The sequence below is a fragment of the Sinohyriopsis cumingii genome, chromosome 11 (genome assembly GCF_028554795.1).
Source record: "Sinohyriopsis cumingii isolate HCF-2022 chromosome 11, ASM2855479v2, whole genome shotgun sequence".
NCBI classification, from domain to species: Eukaryota; Metazoa; Mollusca; class Bivalvia; order Unionida; family Unionidae; genus Sinohyriopsis; species Sinohyriopsis cumingii.
In genome coordinates, this window is record NC_142971.1 from 87094148 (window position 1) to 87113197 (window position 19050).

Here is a 19050-nt window from a genome sequence, read left to right on the forward strand (position 1 = left end):
GTTTGAGGTTAAAAACATTAATGGAATCTGGGAGTTGTGTTGTTTGGGTTTCCGGGACGGTCAAAGTGAAAGTTGAAATCTCCAAGAATAATCAGGTTGCCACCTATCGAATTTCCATACTCCAGGAGATTCGGAAACTGCTCCAAAAAGAGAGTCAGCCAGCTTGTTTTTTTTTTTCTACTAGGAGGAGGGCGGTATAGGCAGAAAAATGGACTGACCTTTGCTCCAGTGTGAGCGTTGTTTGGACTAGTTCAAACGATGTGTGGTCGAAACTGAATGTTGTGGTGTGGTTAAGACGTTTGATCATGGAGTTCTTTGTGATGACAGCAATTCCACCTCCGCAAGAGTTACGGGGGAACGACTTGATGGAGTAACCAGTGGGTGTTAGATCCGCACACTTGGGCTCATCGCCTGATGTTATTAGCCATGTTTCTGTCAGGAAAAAGACGTCAATATTCAGGTCGTTGATAAAATTAACTATTTCTGTGCGCTTTTCCGGTGGTCCTACTGATTGGGTATTGAATAATGCAATACGCAGAGGTATCTCTTGGACAGTTGACACAAAGGTTGGCCAATTAATAGGGATTTGAATTAGGTTATCTAAATTAACGGTCGAATTTTTAAATTGTCGAGCCGGAATGGGCATAAGGGAGATAACTGGAATTCTTCTTCCTGTTCTACGCCGGCCAGCTTTAAAACGTTTCTTTTTTCGCTTCTGTTTACATTTAGGTAATGATGAATGTAGTCCCAGTTCGTTTAGTCTAGAGCACAATGTAGTTTGGAGAGCCAAAGGGTGGTCATTTAAAGCAATTAATGAGGGTCCATCATAACATAAACGGGTTAACTGGCGAGTATCATGTGATAGCGGTTTGTTCAAATGGAAGCTGTAGCAGTGGAGCAAGACAGCTGAGAAAAAGTCTAATTGTTCTCGTTTCCAAAACAAGGAGATGATGAAACACATACGAACTGAACAGCCAATATATAATGAACACAATAACGTATACCATCAAATTCCCTACTGTTAATTCTTTTATGAACGGGCAAATGCCCTACTGTTAACTTTTTTATGTACAGGCAAATGCCCTACTGCTAACTATTTTATGTACCCTCAAATATCCTACTGTGAACCCCATTATATGCCATCAAATGCATACTGTTAATTCTTTTTTGGAAAGGCAAATGCCATACTGTTAATTCTTTTTTGGAAAGGCAAATGCCATACTGTTAACTCTTTTAAGTACCATCATGTTCGAGTCTCGGATTCGGCTAATGTGATTATGTGAGAAAGCTTGCCAGTAGCTTCTCGTGGGTCGGTGGTTCTTTCCGGGTTTTCCGGGTTCTTCCTCCACCTTTAATACTGGCCGCCATGTATAGCCTATCGTGTGCTGAAAAATGGCGTTAAACTCTACAACAACCATCAAATGCCCTACTGTGAACACATTTATGTGCCATCAACTACCCTACTGAGAACTCCTTTATATACCATCAAATGCCCTACTGTGAACACCTTTATGTGCCATCAAATACCCTACTGTGAACCCCTTTATATACCATCAAATGCCCTAATGTTAATTCTTTTATGAACAGAGAGAATGCCCCACTGTTAACTCTTTTATGTACGGGCAAATGTCCTACTTTTAACTCTTTTATGTACCATCAAATACCCTACTGTGAACCCCTTTATGTACCATCAAATACCCTACTGTAACCATGTTCAGCACAAGATAGGCTATACATGGCGGCCAGTATAAATGGTGGAGGAAGAACCCGGGAAAACCCCTGAAAGAACCACCAACCCACGAGAAGCTACCGGAAAGCTTTCTCACATACCCACATTGGCCGAGCCCTAGACTCGAACCCACGCAGAGGTTAGATGGCAGTGATCCGTAACGGTGTTAATCGGATGGAGTCTAGAATGGCTAATAAGTTCAACTGACATGTGCGTCACAACAGCTGTGACGTTTTTCTTATGGTCTTTGTGAACTTCGTACAACATTAATTTTCTGAGACGATTTCAATGAAAAGTTTATCAATAACAAAGTTGTAAACATGTTGAAATATTAAAGCCTTTAATCTTTAGGTTTACAGTATCGGCGACACGATAAGCAAATCACTCAGTATCAATAGAAGTAAACATTAAGAATATGTATCATCTACGAATAGAACAGATATAAAAAGATACAAACAATTGATACCATTAAAACATTAAACATTACAAAACCCTAAGACGTCAGAGACACACCCGATGTGGATATAGAGGTCTTGAAGAAAGCCTTTCGAGAGGAAGAGAAGAAAGTGAAATAGAACAAGATGCTATAGAAACACACAGGAAAGGGACATGGACTATTCAGAACATTTGCAAAGGACGATACAAATTAAAAAGAAAAGACAGTTTTCAACTGTTTAAATTGTTCCTACAGAAAAGTAAAGTTACAGTTCAATTAATTGACTCAATGTCTGACACTTTCAACTTTTGTTCTTTTTATTTTGTTAAATAACTTGGTTTGGTCTAATTACTTTAATGGCTAGATTACAAGTGGCTAAAACAGAGAAAACACACGCACACTAGTTTCTCGCGCTAATGTTATCATACGGCATATAGGGTTACAACTGAGAGCCTGGAACTGACCTCAAGTGACTTGTAACTGTCAGATCTTTTGTAGCAACAGAATGTTAATACCGTATATTACCACAACTTCCCCTAAAAATGAGTTTTGTGCTTTTCTTTTAAATTCAAATATTCATTCTACTTTTCTTTTTAATAAAATTGTAAATATATTCAAACTTGACAAAGTTCTATTTTACACAAGAATATATATTTCAAATAGTTTCTGGTGAGTTGCAAGATTTACTAATTGTAATTAAAATTAAGTTCTAACCCTATGACATTCACAATCATTCTAATGCTCATGAAAACAAGTACATGGTGATTTATTGGCATAGCCACTAAAATCTAAGGTCCTAATATTTTGTTCTTCAATCCAGTTGTTATCACGGCATATAAACTGATGTGATATAACAGATGCATTATTATGCCCTTGACCACTTCCAGTTTCTAATATTCATAAGACACAGTATAATTCAGAAAAATTATCAAATTCACATAACAAAATCTGTGGATCTTGCAAGCTTATTTCTTAGACTCCTTGTTCGAAACTCTCCTGTCTGGTTTGGCACATTGATGACTAATGGCATCTTGTAATTCATTTCAGTGACCTCCTTGTTAGTATCTTCGTATGTATCATATATCTCTTGTAATGTCTCTTTTGTTTGTAAAAAGATGTCTTCGGTTTCTCCTGTATATAGCACCATCCTGGGGTTTTCCATCGTACGACCGTGGAATGCTACTTTTTCTGATGACTACAGTTGATTCCCAAAGATCTTGTTTTCTGATTCTAACTGTGTCTCCAGAAGTCAGATTTGGAAGCTCTTTAGCTGTTCTGTCATACTGTTTCTTTTGCTGATTTTTCTTTTCACCCAGTTTCCACTTTACGTTTCTTTCTTTTATAACTTGCGGATGTAGCCGTATGTTGGTAGTAAGTAAAGTCGAACGAAGTATTCGACTCATCAAAATTTGTGCCAGAGATCCTATATCATCAATTGGTGTATTTCGATACGCCAATATCGATAAATATGGACCTTTTCCATCTCTCTTTGCCTTATTTTGAATTCCTTCGACAGTTTGCATGGTTCTCTCTGCTAAACCTTTAGATTGTGGATCCTTGGGACTTAACGTAGTGTGTTTAAATCCCCGGGTGCATTGAAAACTAACCATATTCTTTTGAGAAAAACTGGTCTATTATCACTCCTTACTTCTAGTGGTATTACATGTCTTGCAAATGCTTGCTCGTACATTTTCTAACTTGGCAACTTCAAAATATCTGCAGCAATAGTCTACTCTCAAGACATTTGTAATTAATCCACATAAATAAATCTATTCCAACCATTTCCCATGGTGCAGTAGGTTGTGTAGACAACAATGGTTCCTTTTTATTTGACATTCTGTATTCCTGGCAAGTAGAACATTTCGATAATGTGTCTGCATTATATGGATTCATGCCAGGCCAATACATAATATCTCTTGCTCTTTGTTTTGACTTCTCAATGCCCATGTGACTTTTGAACAACTCTTTTTGCAGTTCTTTCTGAAGAGCATCCGGTATTACAATCTTCTCTCATTTTAGAACTAGTCCGTCCATTTCTTAAAGTTCATCTCTACAGTTCAAGAAATTTATGATTTCAAAAGGTACTAGATGTTTATTGTTTGGCCATCCCTTTTGAATCATTTCTCGCAATTTGGTCATTTTATTATCACGTTTATTTCCATTCTTTATTGCTTCTGTGTATCTTCAATCTGTATATTTGACATGATCATGTGTACACAGCACTCAATTTCACTATTCATGCTCATCGCAGATGTTCCGTCTGTCTGTATGCTCTCGACAATGTATCTGCTACAATTAAGTCTTTTCCTGGACAATACGTTAAGATAAAACTGTAATTCTGCCGTCTTAAAACCATTCTATGAAGTCTGGGCAGTGCAGCAGATAGAGGTTTCTTGAGGATTGATTTCAGAGGTTTATGATCCAATTCAAGTTGTACTTGACTACCATAAGTATATTGATTAAATCTTTCAAGACCAAATAAGACAGCAAGCAATTCTTTCTCGATTTGTGCATACCTTGTTTCTGCATCTGTCAAAGACCTTGATGCTAATGCTATGGGTTTGCCTGACTGCATTAACACTGCTCCAAGTTCTGATTTTGATGCATCACAACTAACATCGACAGGCTTCTTAACATGCAAGTATTTCAACACAGACTCTTTGCTTAGAATGTTTGATCTCTTCAAAAGCATGTTTCTGTGCAGTTTCCCAAACAAATCCAGCGTCACTTTTCAAAAGTGCTCTGATTGGCTCTGTAATTGTGGACATATTTGGGATAAATTTCGCCAGGTAGTTGACTGTACCCAGTAATCTTTCAATTCCTTTCTTGTCCGTCGGAGCGGACATTTCTGGGAATGCTATTACTTTTTCTGGGTCAGGTTTAATACCTGATGATGTCAACATATGTCCCACGTAGCACACTTTTGATAGTCCAAATTGGCATTTTTCCAAATTCACTGTCAGATTTATTTCGTGGCATCTCTTTAAAACATTTTTCAGTTTTCCATCATGATCTTCCTTTGAAGTTTCCCAAACAAGTATGTCATCTATTTCAGTCTCCACCCCAGGCACGTCCTCAAAACACTGTGCCAAGCGTTTCTGGAACACTTCTTGAGCAGATTTAATACCAAAAGGCGTTCTCAGGTAGCAATATATACCAAACAGAGCGTTAAATGTTGTCATTAACTGGCTTTCCTCATCCATGGGTATTTGCCAGTAACCATGATTGACATCTAGTTTTGGAAAAAAAACTTAGCTCCAGCCATCCTTGTGGTTATATCTTCAATCGTAAGAAGTTGATAATTCTCTAGCTTGATAACTTGATTCAAATTTTTCTAGTCTAGACAAATTCGTAGTTTTCAACAACTATTAATGATCTAACCAATTATGTTGGTTCATTAACTTTCCGTATTACATTTTTCCGTTCCATCTCTTCCAAAGTTGATTTAAGTGGTTCTCGTAAAGCTGTAGGAACCGTCCTTGGTGAATTAATGACAGATTTCACAATTTTGACAACTGCAATATGATATTTTGGTTTCAGACATCCTAGACCTTTGAACACACTGGGAAATTCTTTCACGATATGATTGCCCTTATTCCTGTGAATATTTCAAACTACTTGTAGTAAGAGACACTTTGAACCCAATAATAGGTGATTGGTTTGCTTTTGTGATATAAAAATCAAGCTCTTGGTTCATGCAGTTTAATTTGCATTTGCCTATTACAATTAGTTTGTCACCAGAGTAGCTTGTGATACAGGTCTTAGATGATTTTACTTCAACGCTGTCAATGTTCATTGTTTCACAAATGTGATTTGGAATGATATTTACTTGCGAGCCTGCATCAAGGTTTAATGTGACATCAATACCATGAAGAGTCAGTGACGTAGCATTCTTTGTCACTGATTTTCAGTGTATGCCTTTGTCACTGTTCCTACAAAAGATGTTTCTTCCTCTTCACTTGAGTATTTTTGCCTACTTTGCACCTGTTTTGTCTTGCAGTATTTCCTAAAATGATCCCGTTTCAACACCTGTAGCATGTTTTACATAGGCCGGACACGCACCATGTGCATGTAATTTGCCACATTCATATTGATATCTATGTAGCTTTTGTCTAACGCCGGAAGATCGATGAAGAAGGCGTAGAAATCTGTATTATATCAGCAATATTGAAAAGAACGTTGGAAGCTGGCTCTCAGAAAAGCTAGTCTTTGGAATTGCATGACTCACTGATTTTGGCAGATAAACTCGAAAATTTGTTTTTCAAATGTGGTTAAATTTTTCGACTGAGGTATATACATACAGAAGGGCTGACTTTCTGGCATCATAATTTAAATGAGGATTTGCCCTGTATGCTAGTGTAAAGGGGAGTTGGTGCGGCGGGCATTCTTAGTTCAGCAACATCCCTTAAACTCCTATACTTATGCCTCAAGGCTATACTCAAACCGCTTTATAGTGGGATCTGAGTATGAACTATCATCAGGTTTATCCCCACACTATTCAGTGTACGGACCGTCCTGGACGGGATCAAGATCGATATCCGGAGGGTACATTCCCGAAAATATAGACTTGGCGTAGCCCTCGACTCTATGAACATCACAGTACCGTACGAGAGGGTAAGTCATGAGTAAATGGCTAGCCATATCCACAATATATAGCTGTTGAATCTGTACAGACGGCTTGTCAAAATCAAAACATCCAATACTGGTGCTGGGTGTATTGATGGCACTGCACACAGCTGCACTGCCGAGTAATGGTAATCGGCGGACGGACAGATCTATCAATCTGATTCCCAGCAATGGGAACGTTCCATGGCTCTACTTGACGAGGGATAGGATGATATATGACTGAAGCCAGATGGTCATGAATTCTATAGACCGGACGGCTGGACAGTAAGGTCGGTAGCTGCAACGGTATCAAATCTTAAGTGCAGCTATACGATATGGATCGAGATCTCGATGGCTGGACTGTACGGTCGGCAGCCAAGACAGTAGTGACTTGATGGCATGGCTCATTCGAGTCAATATATTCCCCAAGCACCCGGACTTACAGGCCCTATGGCCATGCTCATACAGGCTGTGGGATTTACAACACCAGGGCTGCCCTGAACTGAATGAAACCCTCAACCAAAGTAACGAAATTATTCATGCGCCCCCAACATGGCTGGCCAAAAAAATCATAACTCTATGTTCTTTGATTTTGTATATGCAAAACATCAGTACTTTATGTTCTTTGATTTTGTATATGCAACAATTCAGTACTTTAACATTTTTCCTAAGAATATTTAATCATGTATTTTCTGACCAACTGGCGCACATGCTGCATGTAGCAGACGATGTATACTTTGTGTATGTATATGTATTTCATGCATTAGCATATTTAGTCATCATGGTTGAAGTAGAAAAGTGGTGAGAGAAAGAAATAATGCATATATTCATTTGTCATAAATACCTTTAGAATTATATTTCCTAAATTGTTTTGTTTATTTCATTTCTATTTCTCAGCTCATTAGAGCTTATATTGAAATGAGTTTTAAATTATGTAAGCATTAAATAAATGTTAACTAATAACAGCGTCAAAATATCAGAGACATCTGCTATACCAGGGGTGATAAATAAATAGTGTGTGCGAACACGAACTTCAACGCCATACTAATACAATGTAAACATGAAGACCCATCTGTTTAGATAACACAGAAACTAATATGTGGAAAAAATTCAGATAATTATGGTCACAATTAAAAGAGCTAGTGTATACCATCTAAAGAACAGTTCTTTATAAATCAGAAAATATCAAAATCCTTAATTGATGGAATGAAAATAGCACAAAGGTGAAGTGAACAATGATGTCAGTTCAAAAGAAAGTGACAGCTTAAACTGGATACACCTTAGGAGGAAAGGGGAAGGTAATAGACAAGCCACAACAGTTATTGCCATATATATGTAAAGATGAATTTTGGCTTTGGGACGACTGGATCCTGGACTTGTATTCCATATGTTAATGTGATTGAGGAACGTGCTCAAAGGAGAAACATCTTTATGATAGCTAACTAATCTCTATCAAAAATAGTTCAAAACAATAAAATACTGTTGGAGATGCTAAACTTGATCTCTGCTGCAGTAGTGGTCATATCTGATTGCAGACAGGAACATGACAGTGTGGAAATAAAACAGCATCTAGATTATCAGGTAATAAACAATGGATCTAAATCAACTTTTATATGATTTGCTAGCAGACCGTGCCATACTGTTATCATTTACAAATCAAGTCAGATTAGTTGTGAAGTTATTGAAGGATATAAAAATAGGGTTTTTAAATATAGTTTTAGTAGTGGTGGGCTTATTTATTGTCTAATTCTCATTGTGGAGATTTCTAAAGTCTTGATACTAGAATATTCCTGGTTAAATTATGAAAACAGCATTGAAGATGCTGTTTCAAATAATTATGTTTGTGTATTGGGAGGGGTTGACAAAAGCATTCATATTTAATGGGAGGTGATCTGCATCATTTCTACAAAATAGAACTAGATTGCTAAAATGCTTTGTAAGAAACACTGACACAATTATGCCAAGCTTATCTGAAGACAAAAAAAGTTTAAAGGGTATTTATTTAAAATATTTTTTTGGAAATTGTGACACCATTTAACTGCATATTAGCATCATTTGTACGAAACTTAAAAACCTCGATAATCAAAGAAGCAGTTATTTCACATTAGACCAACTGTGCCAATAGTACATATGCATAGATATTATGCAAATACAGTAAGATACAGAAAACAATGCTACACATACAGAAACCAGGTTTTAATACATTCAAATTTATAATAACCAAATACAGTAAGACACAGAAAACAATGCTACACATACAGAAACCAGGTTTTAATACATTCAAATTTATAATAACCAAATACATTCATAGCATGTATTTCCAAAACTGGGACAAGATGCCACAAAGTAAAACAAAACATTAAAAGGTTATACAGTATTGGTGCTTAATGTTTCAACCACTAATACGTGTAGTAATCATTTCTAAAAATGATGTTAAATTTCAAAATTAAATTATATATATTTTAGGTAAGAGGTGTAAGAAATTACTTCTAAATATGACAGCTTCAAAAACATAGCTACTTAAGTTTTCAGTAACAATCTCATGATCCAAAATCGAGATGTCAATGAATTTAAACATTGTTAGGTTAGTTCAATAAACTGTTTATTTATATAACTTATACAATGGACAGAGTGTAAATATTATTGCAAAATAAAGAAAAACTCAACTTTCAAAATGTTACAAAGCGCACGTTTTCTTTCTAATAATGGGATGGTTAATGGTTCTGGCCATTGGCCAGTTTTGATATGAAATTGCTGAGAACAGACACTAAGTCACGAAAGAAAGACTAAATGTTTTTAAATTCCATCATCATTAAGATGTGATCTAACTTCAAAACAACATGAAAGATGGAAGCTCCTGTTGAGGACAATCACCTCCACTGCGACCCTGAATGAAAGTATTTCATGACTAAACCAAAGCCAACAAATAGTTTTCATCCAAAAATGTTGTGATGAATAATTGATGCACAGATGGACAATACAAAATGTATGCATTATTGTACCATAAGCTCACATAGCATTTGCCAGGTGAGCTAACATATTAAGGTTATATTTACCAATGCAAGTCTGCAGAACTTGATTTCTAACCAACCATTTAATAACCTAAGATGCAAGGTACAAATATAATGCGCCAGACAAAGAAACAGAAGTTTCAGCTTACACAAATGTGTTAATTGGCTTGTCATTTTTCTGGAAATTAATATTAAATACAATGTTACATTATTTCATACCTGCCAAACCCCTAGCAAGGTAAAAGTGTAATCTAAGGCAACAATAAGCATAATCTATGCTTAAAAGTGCAATTTACATATTTACATGTCATTATTACAAACAGATGTATTAAATACGTACATTTATTAAATTGGACCAGCAGCTGGTTTAAGGTCTTGTTACAAATTAACAAAATCCATATGGATTAGAACAAGAATATAAAACAGAACACATTTACATGTACCATGAAGGCTTTGGAGATGACATATTTGCAATTCTAAGAAATTCTTGGAACCAACAAGTTCCTTTGTACATCAATGCCTTAATTGTTATCACATTCATATTTGTTTTGTCAGGTTATAAAATGACACCTAGGATAAGACTTACATCCTGCTACCTACATTTGAATGATATAACTGATGGTCTTAACAGCCTGTCATTAATGATTCCAGCACTATTAATGATAAAATGGCACTGAGTCATTGTGAGGTCAACAAAATTATTATATTGTAATAACATGAGGGCAGCTGAACATGCACACTATATGACATATACAACAATAAATAGAATCTAATGACATTTGGAAAGTTCCTGCATAACCTTTATGTTTTGATAACCTTAACATTTTTATCAGAAAGGCTTGATATCAAACAATTGTACTGATCCTTTTTATTCATAACTTAAGATGAAATGAGTGCATGATCCTGGTGTAATAGAACAGTTAGTACCATAGTACCATAATTACTTTCAAAGAAATATATAAAATATACAAGTGAGGTTTAATCAAAACAGATCGGTTTCTATCAATATAATCAAGAATCTCCTCCATACAACACATCACTGAAATAATGTAATGCAAAAATAACAATCTGAAGCTTAAAGTACCACATGACATGTATAGACATTTTAGACGATGACTGTCCTTTATACAATGGTTAGAAGTGGATGTAAGATTATAAAAAGAGCTATACCTAACTTCTGTTAACCTGAAGACAACAAGACTATACAGCATATATCTGTACACAAAGGCATACAAAAATGCCTTCATAACATTGTTCATACTTTACCTTTTTGAAAAGCACATAACACATCATGAGAGTCGTACAATTTTCTTTCACATCTATTACTACCATTCAAAATGGTTAAATGTGGCCTAAACTCCTTTTAAATGTACTTTAGGAAATCAAATGACTACACTCCTTTTAAATGTACTTTAGGCCATCAAATGACTACACTCCTTTTAAATGTATTTTAGGACATCAAAATGACTACACTCCTTTTAAATGTACTTTAGGACATCAAATGACTACACTATTCACAAGCCTGATGCTTAAGAGACAGTATGGTATCAAAAGAAATTCAGCTTTAGATACACAAAAACATTCACAAATAACAATGCATACAAATTTGTTGTCAAAGAAAGTTCCAGCATATTGCACATGTATGCATACAATTTTCCCTGAAACTTGTTAGCGCTTCTGTCATTTCAATCTGTATTGATGGGAAAAAACATCAGTAAAATAATGATTTAAACAACACAAATGGATAACTTTTAGGAAACTTAGATCTACTGGCAATGGGAGTATTGTAACGGTCACTGATCTGTGGCAGGTCCTTAAACAGAATGGCTTGTGCTGGGAATAAAAGTTAGGAGAAGTCGAGCTTTCTAAATAGGGATATGAAATACTGGAAATGAAACTCATTCAATGTTTTATTACTATAAAGCTCCATCTCCAATTTGCTTGAAATCCAACAATTTTCATGATGAAGGCATGCTACAGCAACCAATGTCATGAGAACATTTAATGGGGACATTTAAAATACAGAATGCTGGAATTTATTCTATTTCAAGTTATCATTGTTATATAACTGCATGTCAACTTCACTTATGTTATCTAACATTAAAGTAATGGATGGAGTGGATGGAATGGATGGATGGATGGACCAACAGATATGATTACTACAGGAATCTGCCAAAGAAGCAGTTATTTCAATTTGCCCAACTGGGCCAATAGTACCTATGTGTAAATATTTTGCACATTAGACCATCTGGGCCAATAGTACATATGTGTAGATATTTTGCACATTAGACCAACTGGGACAATAGTACATGTGTGTAGATATTTTTTGCACATTAGACCAACTGGGACAATGGTACATATGTGTAGATATTTTGCAAATACCGTAAGAAACAGAAAACAATGCTACATATATATAAACCAGGTTTAAATATATTCACATTAATAATAATCAACTACATTTATAGCATGTCTTTCCATAACTGGGAGATATTAGTAATTATTCAATTAATAATTGACCTGGCTAATACCTAGAGGGAAGAGATAGTTGCGCTGCATTTCTTCCGTAGCCATCCTCAAGTAACAGACATTGTCCTTCTGGTTGGTATGGAAGTGACTTTTGTGAAAGTGAGCAGTGGTTGTAAAGACCTCTGCTTCATCATCCTTGTATGCTGCTATAAAGTTTGTAGAGAACTGCTGATGATGGACATTTAAGTTTTCCATGGCCCACTGCATCTTTACATCTGAGACCAGACGTTTTTGTGTACGAGGTGTGCGTGTTTTCTTCATCATCCTTCGGGCAATATTCACAATTTTGCTGAACTTCTGGCCATTTTGACTTTTCTCTGGTGTTGCAAGAGTAATGTGAAAACCAGTCCCTTTGTTTTTGATCATAAGCAGAAACAACTGAAAGAGTCTCTCCTCATCAATGAGTGGTGTGACAATGTAAACAAATGCACCACATCCAAACCAGTCATCGATCAAGCTCTTCCAAATTCGCATGATAAAATCATGCATCATTATGCCACCGCCTTCTGGAATCATATCTATCAAATCTTGAACCTGCAAGATAACATTTTTTGGATAATAAAGTACATATACCTACCAGTATATACATATATATAATTACATTCTATGATTACGTCATGTGTGTGTACATAGAGATTCAGTGAAATCAGTCAGTAAAAAAAAGGAACTAAAATTCAGTGTTTGTCAAACCCATCTCACTGGGCCTAAATGTCTTGACACACCCCATCCCATCCTAGTTTCAGAGTCTTGACAAAGCCCACAAAGTATGGACAAATCCAGTGCAGAGAACATTTATTATCTTTTCACATCTAATAAATATTGCTCACCAGCATAATCGGACAGCTTATTTTCACAGTATACATGTACTTAAATTCTGTTGCAAAAACAGCACAGGAACTGGACAGCTCATTTTCACAGTATACTTTATTTCCAGGGAAAACAGCATAGGAATTGGACAGCTTATTTTCACAGTATATTTAATTTCTGAAGCAAAAACAGCATAGGAATTGGACAGCTTATTTTTGCAGTATACTTAATGTCTGAAGCAAAAACAGCATAGGAATTGGACTGCTAATTTTCACAGCAGGCTTTATTGCTAGGGAAAACACATTATAGGAATTGGACAGGTTATTTTCACAGTGTCCTTACTTTACAGAGCAAAAACAGCGTTGTTTAACTTTAAGCATAAAAATCCCATTTACAGACATCATTGAAAATCCACTATTTTTCAATTTTTTTACACAAGAAAAGAACCAATACACAGAGAGAAAATCTGACACAACTATATATTACTGATACAACCATACACATATTTCAATAATTTTCCTAACAGTAATGACATTGTAACAGATGCTGTCTTAAGAAAGCATATACAAATATTTCTGTGGGGAAAAAAATTATATTTCTTGTCTATGCATGTCAACATAAAGTGCACTAGCCATTATTTTTCTTCACTTTATTCCAAGCATGTGGGCAATACGTTTTTCAAGTACTGCTATAATTAGTAAGGCAAAATGCAAAAATGTGTACTTCCTATTACACTAGTTTTAATATTGGAGTAGGTATAGTAGGTGGTTAGATATTTGTTTTAAAACATACTACTGGACTATACCAAAATTTTATGCACAAATCAAGTTTGGGACATTTTTTTAAATCGTTCTTTTTTAAACATTAAATGTATTATAATGATTAGTATATATAATGTACTAAGCATTTCAAGTACTGGGCTAAAAAAAAAGGCTAAATTAGATGCATAAATCAATTTCAGGAATTTTATTTTTTTCTTTTTTTCTTTCCCTGGTAGAAAAAAAGTCTTAGCGTTGGCAACGAAAAACAGGAACAGTCAGCTGATGAGAAATACACACATCTTTTTTGCCTAATATGTGAAATCTTCAGCCATGCATGACTTTGCCAAATTTTATTCAAATTTTCAAGCAAATTCACCTGAAGACGTTTGTATGTGGCTTTTTTAACATAAAAAACAATAGCATGAAAACTGATACATGTATATTGGCCTGTGCAAACTTTACATGCAAATAATTTGTTCATTCACCGCATACTTTTTCACATTCCCATCATGCATTAGATTCTTTGTAACTATAACGAACAATATCAAACTAATACTTAAGATATTTTACTGAAACTATCATATTTTTTTTTAAAAGTCTTACAAATTGAATCTTGTCTTAAGTCTTAATAAGCAATGAAAAAACAAATGATTAACAAGTGTAACAAGGCATGCTATGAAGATTATAAGAACTGTCAATGGTTCAAAAATCCTGATGGATTGATAGAGAGAAAGGTATCAATTAAATTAAATGGTTTCTACCTTCCTGACAGATAGTTGCTAACCATTCTTTCTAATCAATTCCAACCATTTTGTTCAATGTATCTTCAACATTTCATAAAATTGGATGACAAATGTTACCAACACTTAAAATAAATTTAATCATGTTCTCAATTCAAAAAAATTCATTTCGTGATTTTACTCGTATTTTACTTAAACAAATGGACTAAAAATGTTTGATTAAATTGTTTGTGCATTCAAATAACAAAAAACGTAATTTTAAGAATTTTATCCAAACTCAGTATATAGATCAATGAATTAAAAATAAACTACACTATCGGTACAAGCTCTAGATATTAACATTCAGTTAAAAGAATCCATATAATCAAATGCATATTTAATAAGTCTTTGTTAACTATGCATTACATGTATTATGCATTATATGTTATGTATTACATGTATTATATGTAGTATGCATTATATGTATGATGTATTATATGCATTACATGTATTATGCATGATATGTATTATATGTATATATGTAATATGCATTATATGTATTATGCACTACATGTATTATGTATTATATGTATTATACGGATTATGCATTATATGTATTATATGCATTATGCATTATATGTATGATATGTAGTATGATTTATATGCGTTATATGTATTATATGTATTATGCATTATGTTATGCATTATATGTATGATGTATTATATGTATTATGCATAGTATGTATTATGCATTATATTATACATATTATGCATTATATGTATTATACATATTATGCATTATATGTATTATATGTATTATGCATTATATGTATTATATGTATTATGCATTATATGTATTTTAGTATACATGATTAACATCTATATAATGTACAAATTCCATCTGGTATTAATATTTTGCGTTATTCACAAAATACATAACTAGAAAGATATTTAAAAAAGACAATTAGTTTCAAACCTGGAAACAAAGTACAAATTTGGTAATACTACCCACCACTCTGCAGGCCAAAGAAAATTACCTTTACTGCACTATTTTTTTTTTGGTTCATTTTTAGTGTATATCTATATTTTGTCTTTAACTTTTGAACCATGACTGAAGAATTTATCTTATAGAGGAGTTGTTTACAGACTCGAAACTCAACCTATCCTGTTTAGTTTTTGGTCATTTTTCTTTATATAATGATCCTGTTTAGATTTCATTGCATAATTGTCAGGTGGGATGTGTATGAGGTATTCTGACACAGAGTTATAGTAGATTCATGGAGATGTATAAATATATATAAAGATTGACTTGAGCAATATCTTCATTCCTAATTTCTATTATTGTTCTTGTTTTTATATCAGTCTGCATATCTATTTAATATAATATTTGGATTTAGTTTGAGAGGCACTATTTAATTTGTTACTGACATTACAAAAGTGCTCATATGACAGTCTGAATTAAAGCAACATTTTGGGACTGTTGTGAATTAATTCAAAGACATACTGGACAATGCCATTGTGATACATCAAGACTACATTCAGCATTGATACATCAGCACATTCAGCACCATACATTCATTGGAACACTTAGCTATTCTTTTGGACTTATGAAAGAACTTTTCAGATTATATGGGATTTAGTTCACAATACTGTAAGTTTCTCTTAAATGTTAATTTTGTAGCTTTAAGAAGTAAATTATTTGTCAAGTTTTACAAAAACTTGATGGTTTTGCTTCTTCCTTTTATATAGTTTAAGATCACAGTTGTAATATTATCAAAAGATATAGACTTTATTAGCAATACTCATATAAATTTCCTGGTTTTTAATAAAATTTTGCACGATACATGCTTTGGGGTGACAGAGCTGTAGACTGGCACACTATCAGCATGTCAAGTCTTTTGTGTGTGAGTGTGTGTGATTTGGATTTTAAATGTAACTTTAAAAAAAATTCAGTCATATTGTTATAATGTCTGCAGTGTGGCATTTTATAGTGATGTCTAGCAATGGGACATCATGCCACAGACATGTAGCATGATGTCCCACCCAGTCACATTATCCTGACACAAGGTTGACCAGTCCTAACACTAACCTCATTATGCTGAGTGCCAAGTGAGGCAGCATTTAGTAAAAAAAATTATAAGTCTTTGGTATGACTCGGGCAGGGATCAAACCCACGACCTCCCGTATCCGAGGTGGACACTCTAACCACTAGGCCACTGGAGTGGTCCAAGTCTTTTGTGAAGTCAGTAAAAGAAAATCTTTGTTTATATTTTCTTATTTAATTTCACTGTTATTAAGTAGATTTTTGCAGAAGATAAAATTGTAATAGTGTTGAAATTTGTCTTACCTCTTCCTGGTTTTTGTCCAACTGTAAAAAGCGAGTCACAGAGGTATCCGAGGCATCCGGGAGGGATTCTACGTCATCGTTTCCATGATCAAGAATTCCTGGAAACTCATCCACCAGCCACCGCCAGTGATTTTTGCCATAGACTTTTAATATCCCTGATCTCTTATTCAACTTCAATGTAACTGAGGGTGCTGGAGTGATCTTTATTATATCATTTTTCTCTTTGCAAAGTTCCTGCGGGATAAGCCTCTGAAAAAGTCTGAGCCACCAAACAACTATGTCTCTGTACGAGGATACGATAACTACCTCCTTTCCTTTGTCAAAGAAGTCTAGGGCAAATGGAGTGGGTGTGCTCCAAATCTGTGCTAGCAAATGAAGCCGCTCTTTCTTAGACGGCATTATGAAAATTAATTTGGCCGGAAATTAAATATGGTGTATAAGGTATGCAACACAAAGTCTCATCTTAGTAAATTAGGTTAAAAATACAAAAACAAACAAAAGTCCCTCTTCGACACTGTGAATGTTGACAACACAAACTGTTCCTTCCTTGTAGCCGTCCTCTTTTATGCTTCGTATGTAACAGGTAATATTTGTTACGTTATTGTTCATGTTGTCTTTCAGTTAAAGTCGTAAATGTTTAATATGTTCGCAGAAGCATACAGCTAGCAGTAAATTTACATTGGTATATTTTAGAAATAAACGAAATTACGTTTGTACCTGGTATCTCACCTGGGCGCAGCCATTCACATTCAACGTCACTGATTCGTCCACTCCTTTAAGAGTGACCAATCAAGGATAACTTGATTCAAAGGCCATGCAAGTCACATGACTGTCGTTACCAAATATAGAAATGATAACGTATTAAAGTTGATTTATTTTACACTGAGCCTCATCGCAATGTGTGTGTGTCTAAACGACATGTTAGTAAAATTCTAACTTTAGGCCTATAGACCGATTTGGGTTTTATATTTAGTTAAAACAGTCACTTTGTCTATCATTCACAATAAAGTATCGGTGACAAAGTATGACTTGTGGAAAGGGATTATATTAGCGTAAATTAGGCAAAGATAATATATTACCTAATAGGTTGAATAAAGCTGAAATATCTTTTCTTGGCAGTTAAATAAAACTTACGTAAAATTTTGACCCATTTTCGAAATTTCTAGTTATATGGAACCCAGCTCGACTTAAACCGTACTGTCGCAAACCACGGGAGGTAATCCACATTGCATCTTCATCTCAAAGGAACGATGTGGATTATCGCCCATGGCTTGCGACGCTGAAAATAAACAGCTAAAATTATATCAACCGCATTCTTTCAAATGGACCAAGACATTCTCTGGTGATACATTGTCAAGATGCTTCTTAAGTGCCTTATTAAAAAAAAAAAAAAAAAAAAAAAACCTTCTGCATCGCATGATAAAGCCGATACAGTCAACCAGAGAATGAGGTAGGCAAATAAAATCAGCCACACACCTTAATGATATAACTGACTGGCGAAATTAGGTGCTGATATCGCTTATTCATTAAAACCTGCAAAAATATGCAGATACTCTTGTCCGCACATATCGATGAATATTCTATACACTTACCGTCGGCTAGAGGGTTCTTTTGGCGATATGTACATATTATTTCCGGTGTATTACTTTGCATTTGGACAAAAGTTGAAAACATGTCAGCAGTAAAGTGGGTCACCCTAGCGACAATGGGAATTTCCACGAAAAAAATAAACCTGGGCCACTCTGGGGACAATAGGAATTTAACATGGGGAAATACTGGGCTTGTCTAGCGACAAAAAATGTTGGGCCTGTCTCGCGACAAAAAAATATTGGGTCTGTTTAGCGTCAAGGAGAATTGAACATAAGGATGTCAAACGATAATTTATTGGGACTGTATAGGGACAATAGGAATGATGACGTCACGGTACTGGACATTTGGCAACAATGTCCGCCAGGCGTTATATAAACTTATATGTCCCGCTCCGCCGGGCGTTATATGAAGTTTTATATCCCTCTCCGCCAGACGTTATATAAAACTATATGTCCCGCCCCGCCAAGCGTTATAGCTTTTCACGGCGATTCATGGACAATGGGAATTACCCTTACAAAA

At 34.9% G+C, this 19050-nt stretch overlaps 1 protein-coding gene across 1 annotated transcript; it reads right to left on the reverse strand.

Annotated features, from left to right (window-relative positions):
- Nucleotides 1–8951: 8951 nt before the first annotated feature.
- LOC149788913 (uncharacterized) lies at nucleotides 8952–17723 on the reverse strand. Its single transcript, XM_089975040.1, has 2 exons — nucleotides 16942–17723; nucleotides 8952–12841 (listed from the first exon to the last, which is right to left on the reverse strand). The coding sequence occupies exons 1-2, from the start codon at nucleotides 17338–17340 to the stop codon at nucleotides 12287–12289; spliced, it is 954 nt and encodes a 317-aa protein (XP_089831166.1). The 5' UTR covers nucleotides 17341–17723; the 3' UTR covers nucleotides 8952–12286.
- Nucleotides 17724–19050: the final 1327 nt, after the last annotated feature.

Bases quoted from the DNA above. Each gene is read 5' to 3' on its own strand.
- LOC149788913 (XM_089975040.1), bottom strand. From the start codon at position 17,340: ATGCCGTCTAAGAAAGAGCGGCTTCATTTGCTAGCACAGATTTGGAGC. The intron at 12,842-16,941 runs GTAAGACAAATT...GTTATCTTGCAG, and splicing joins TGGACAAAAACCAGGAAGAG to GTTCAAGATTTGATAGATAT.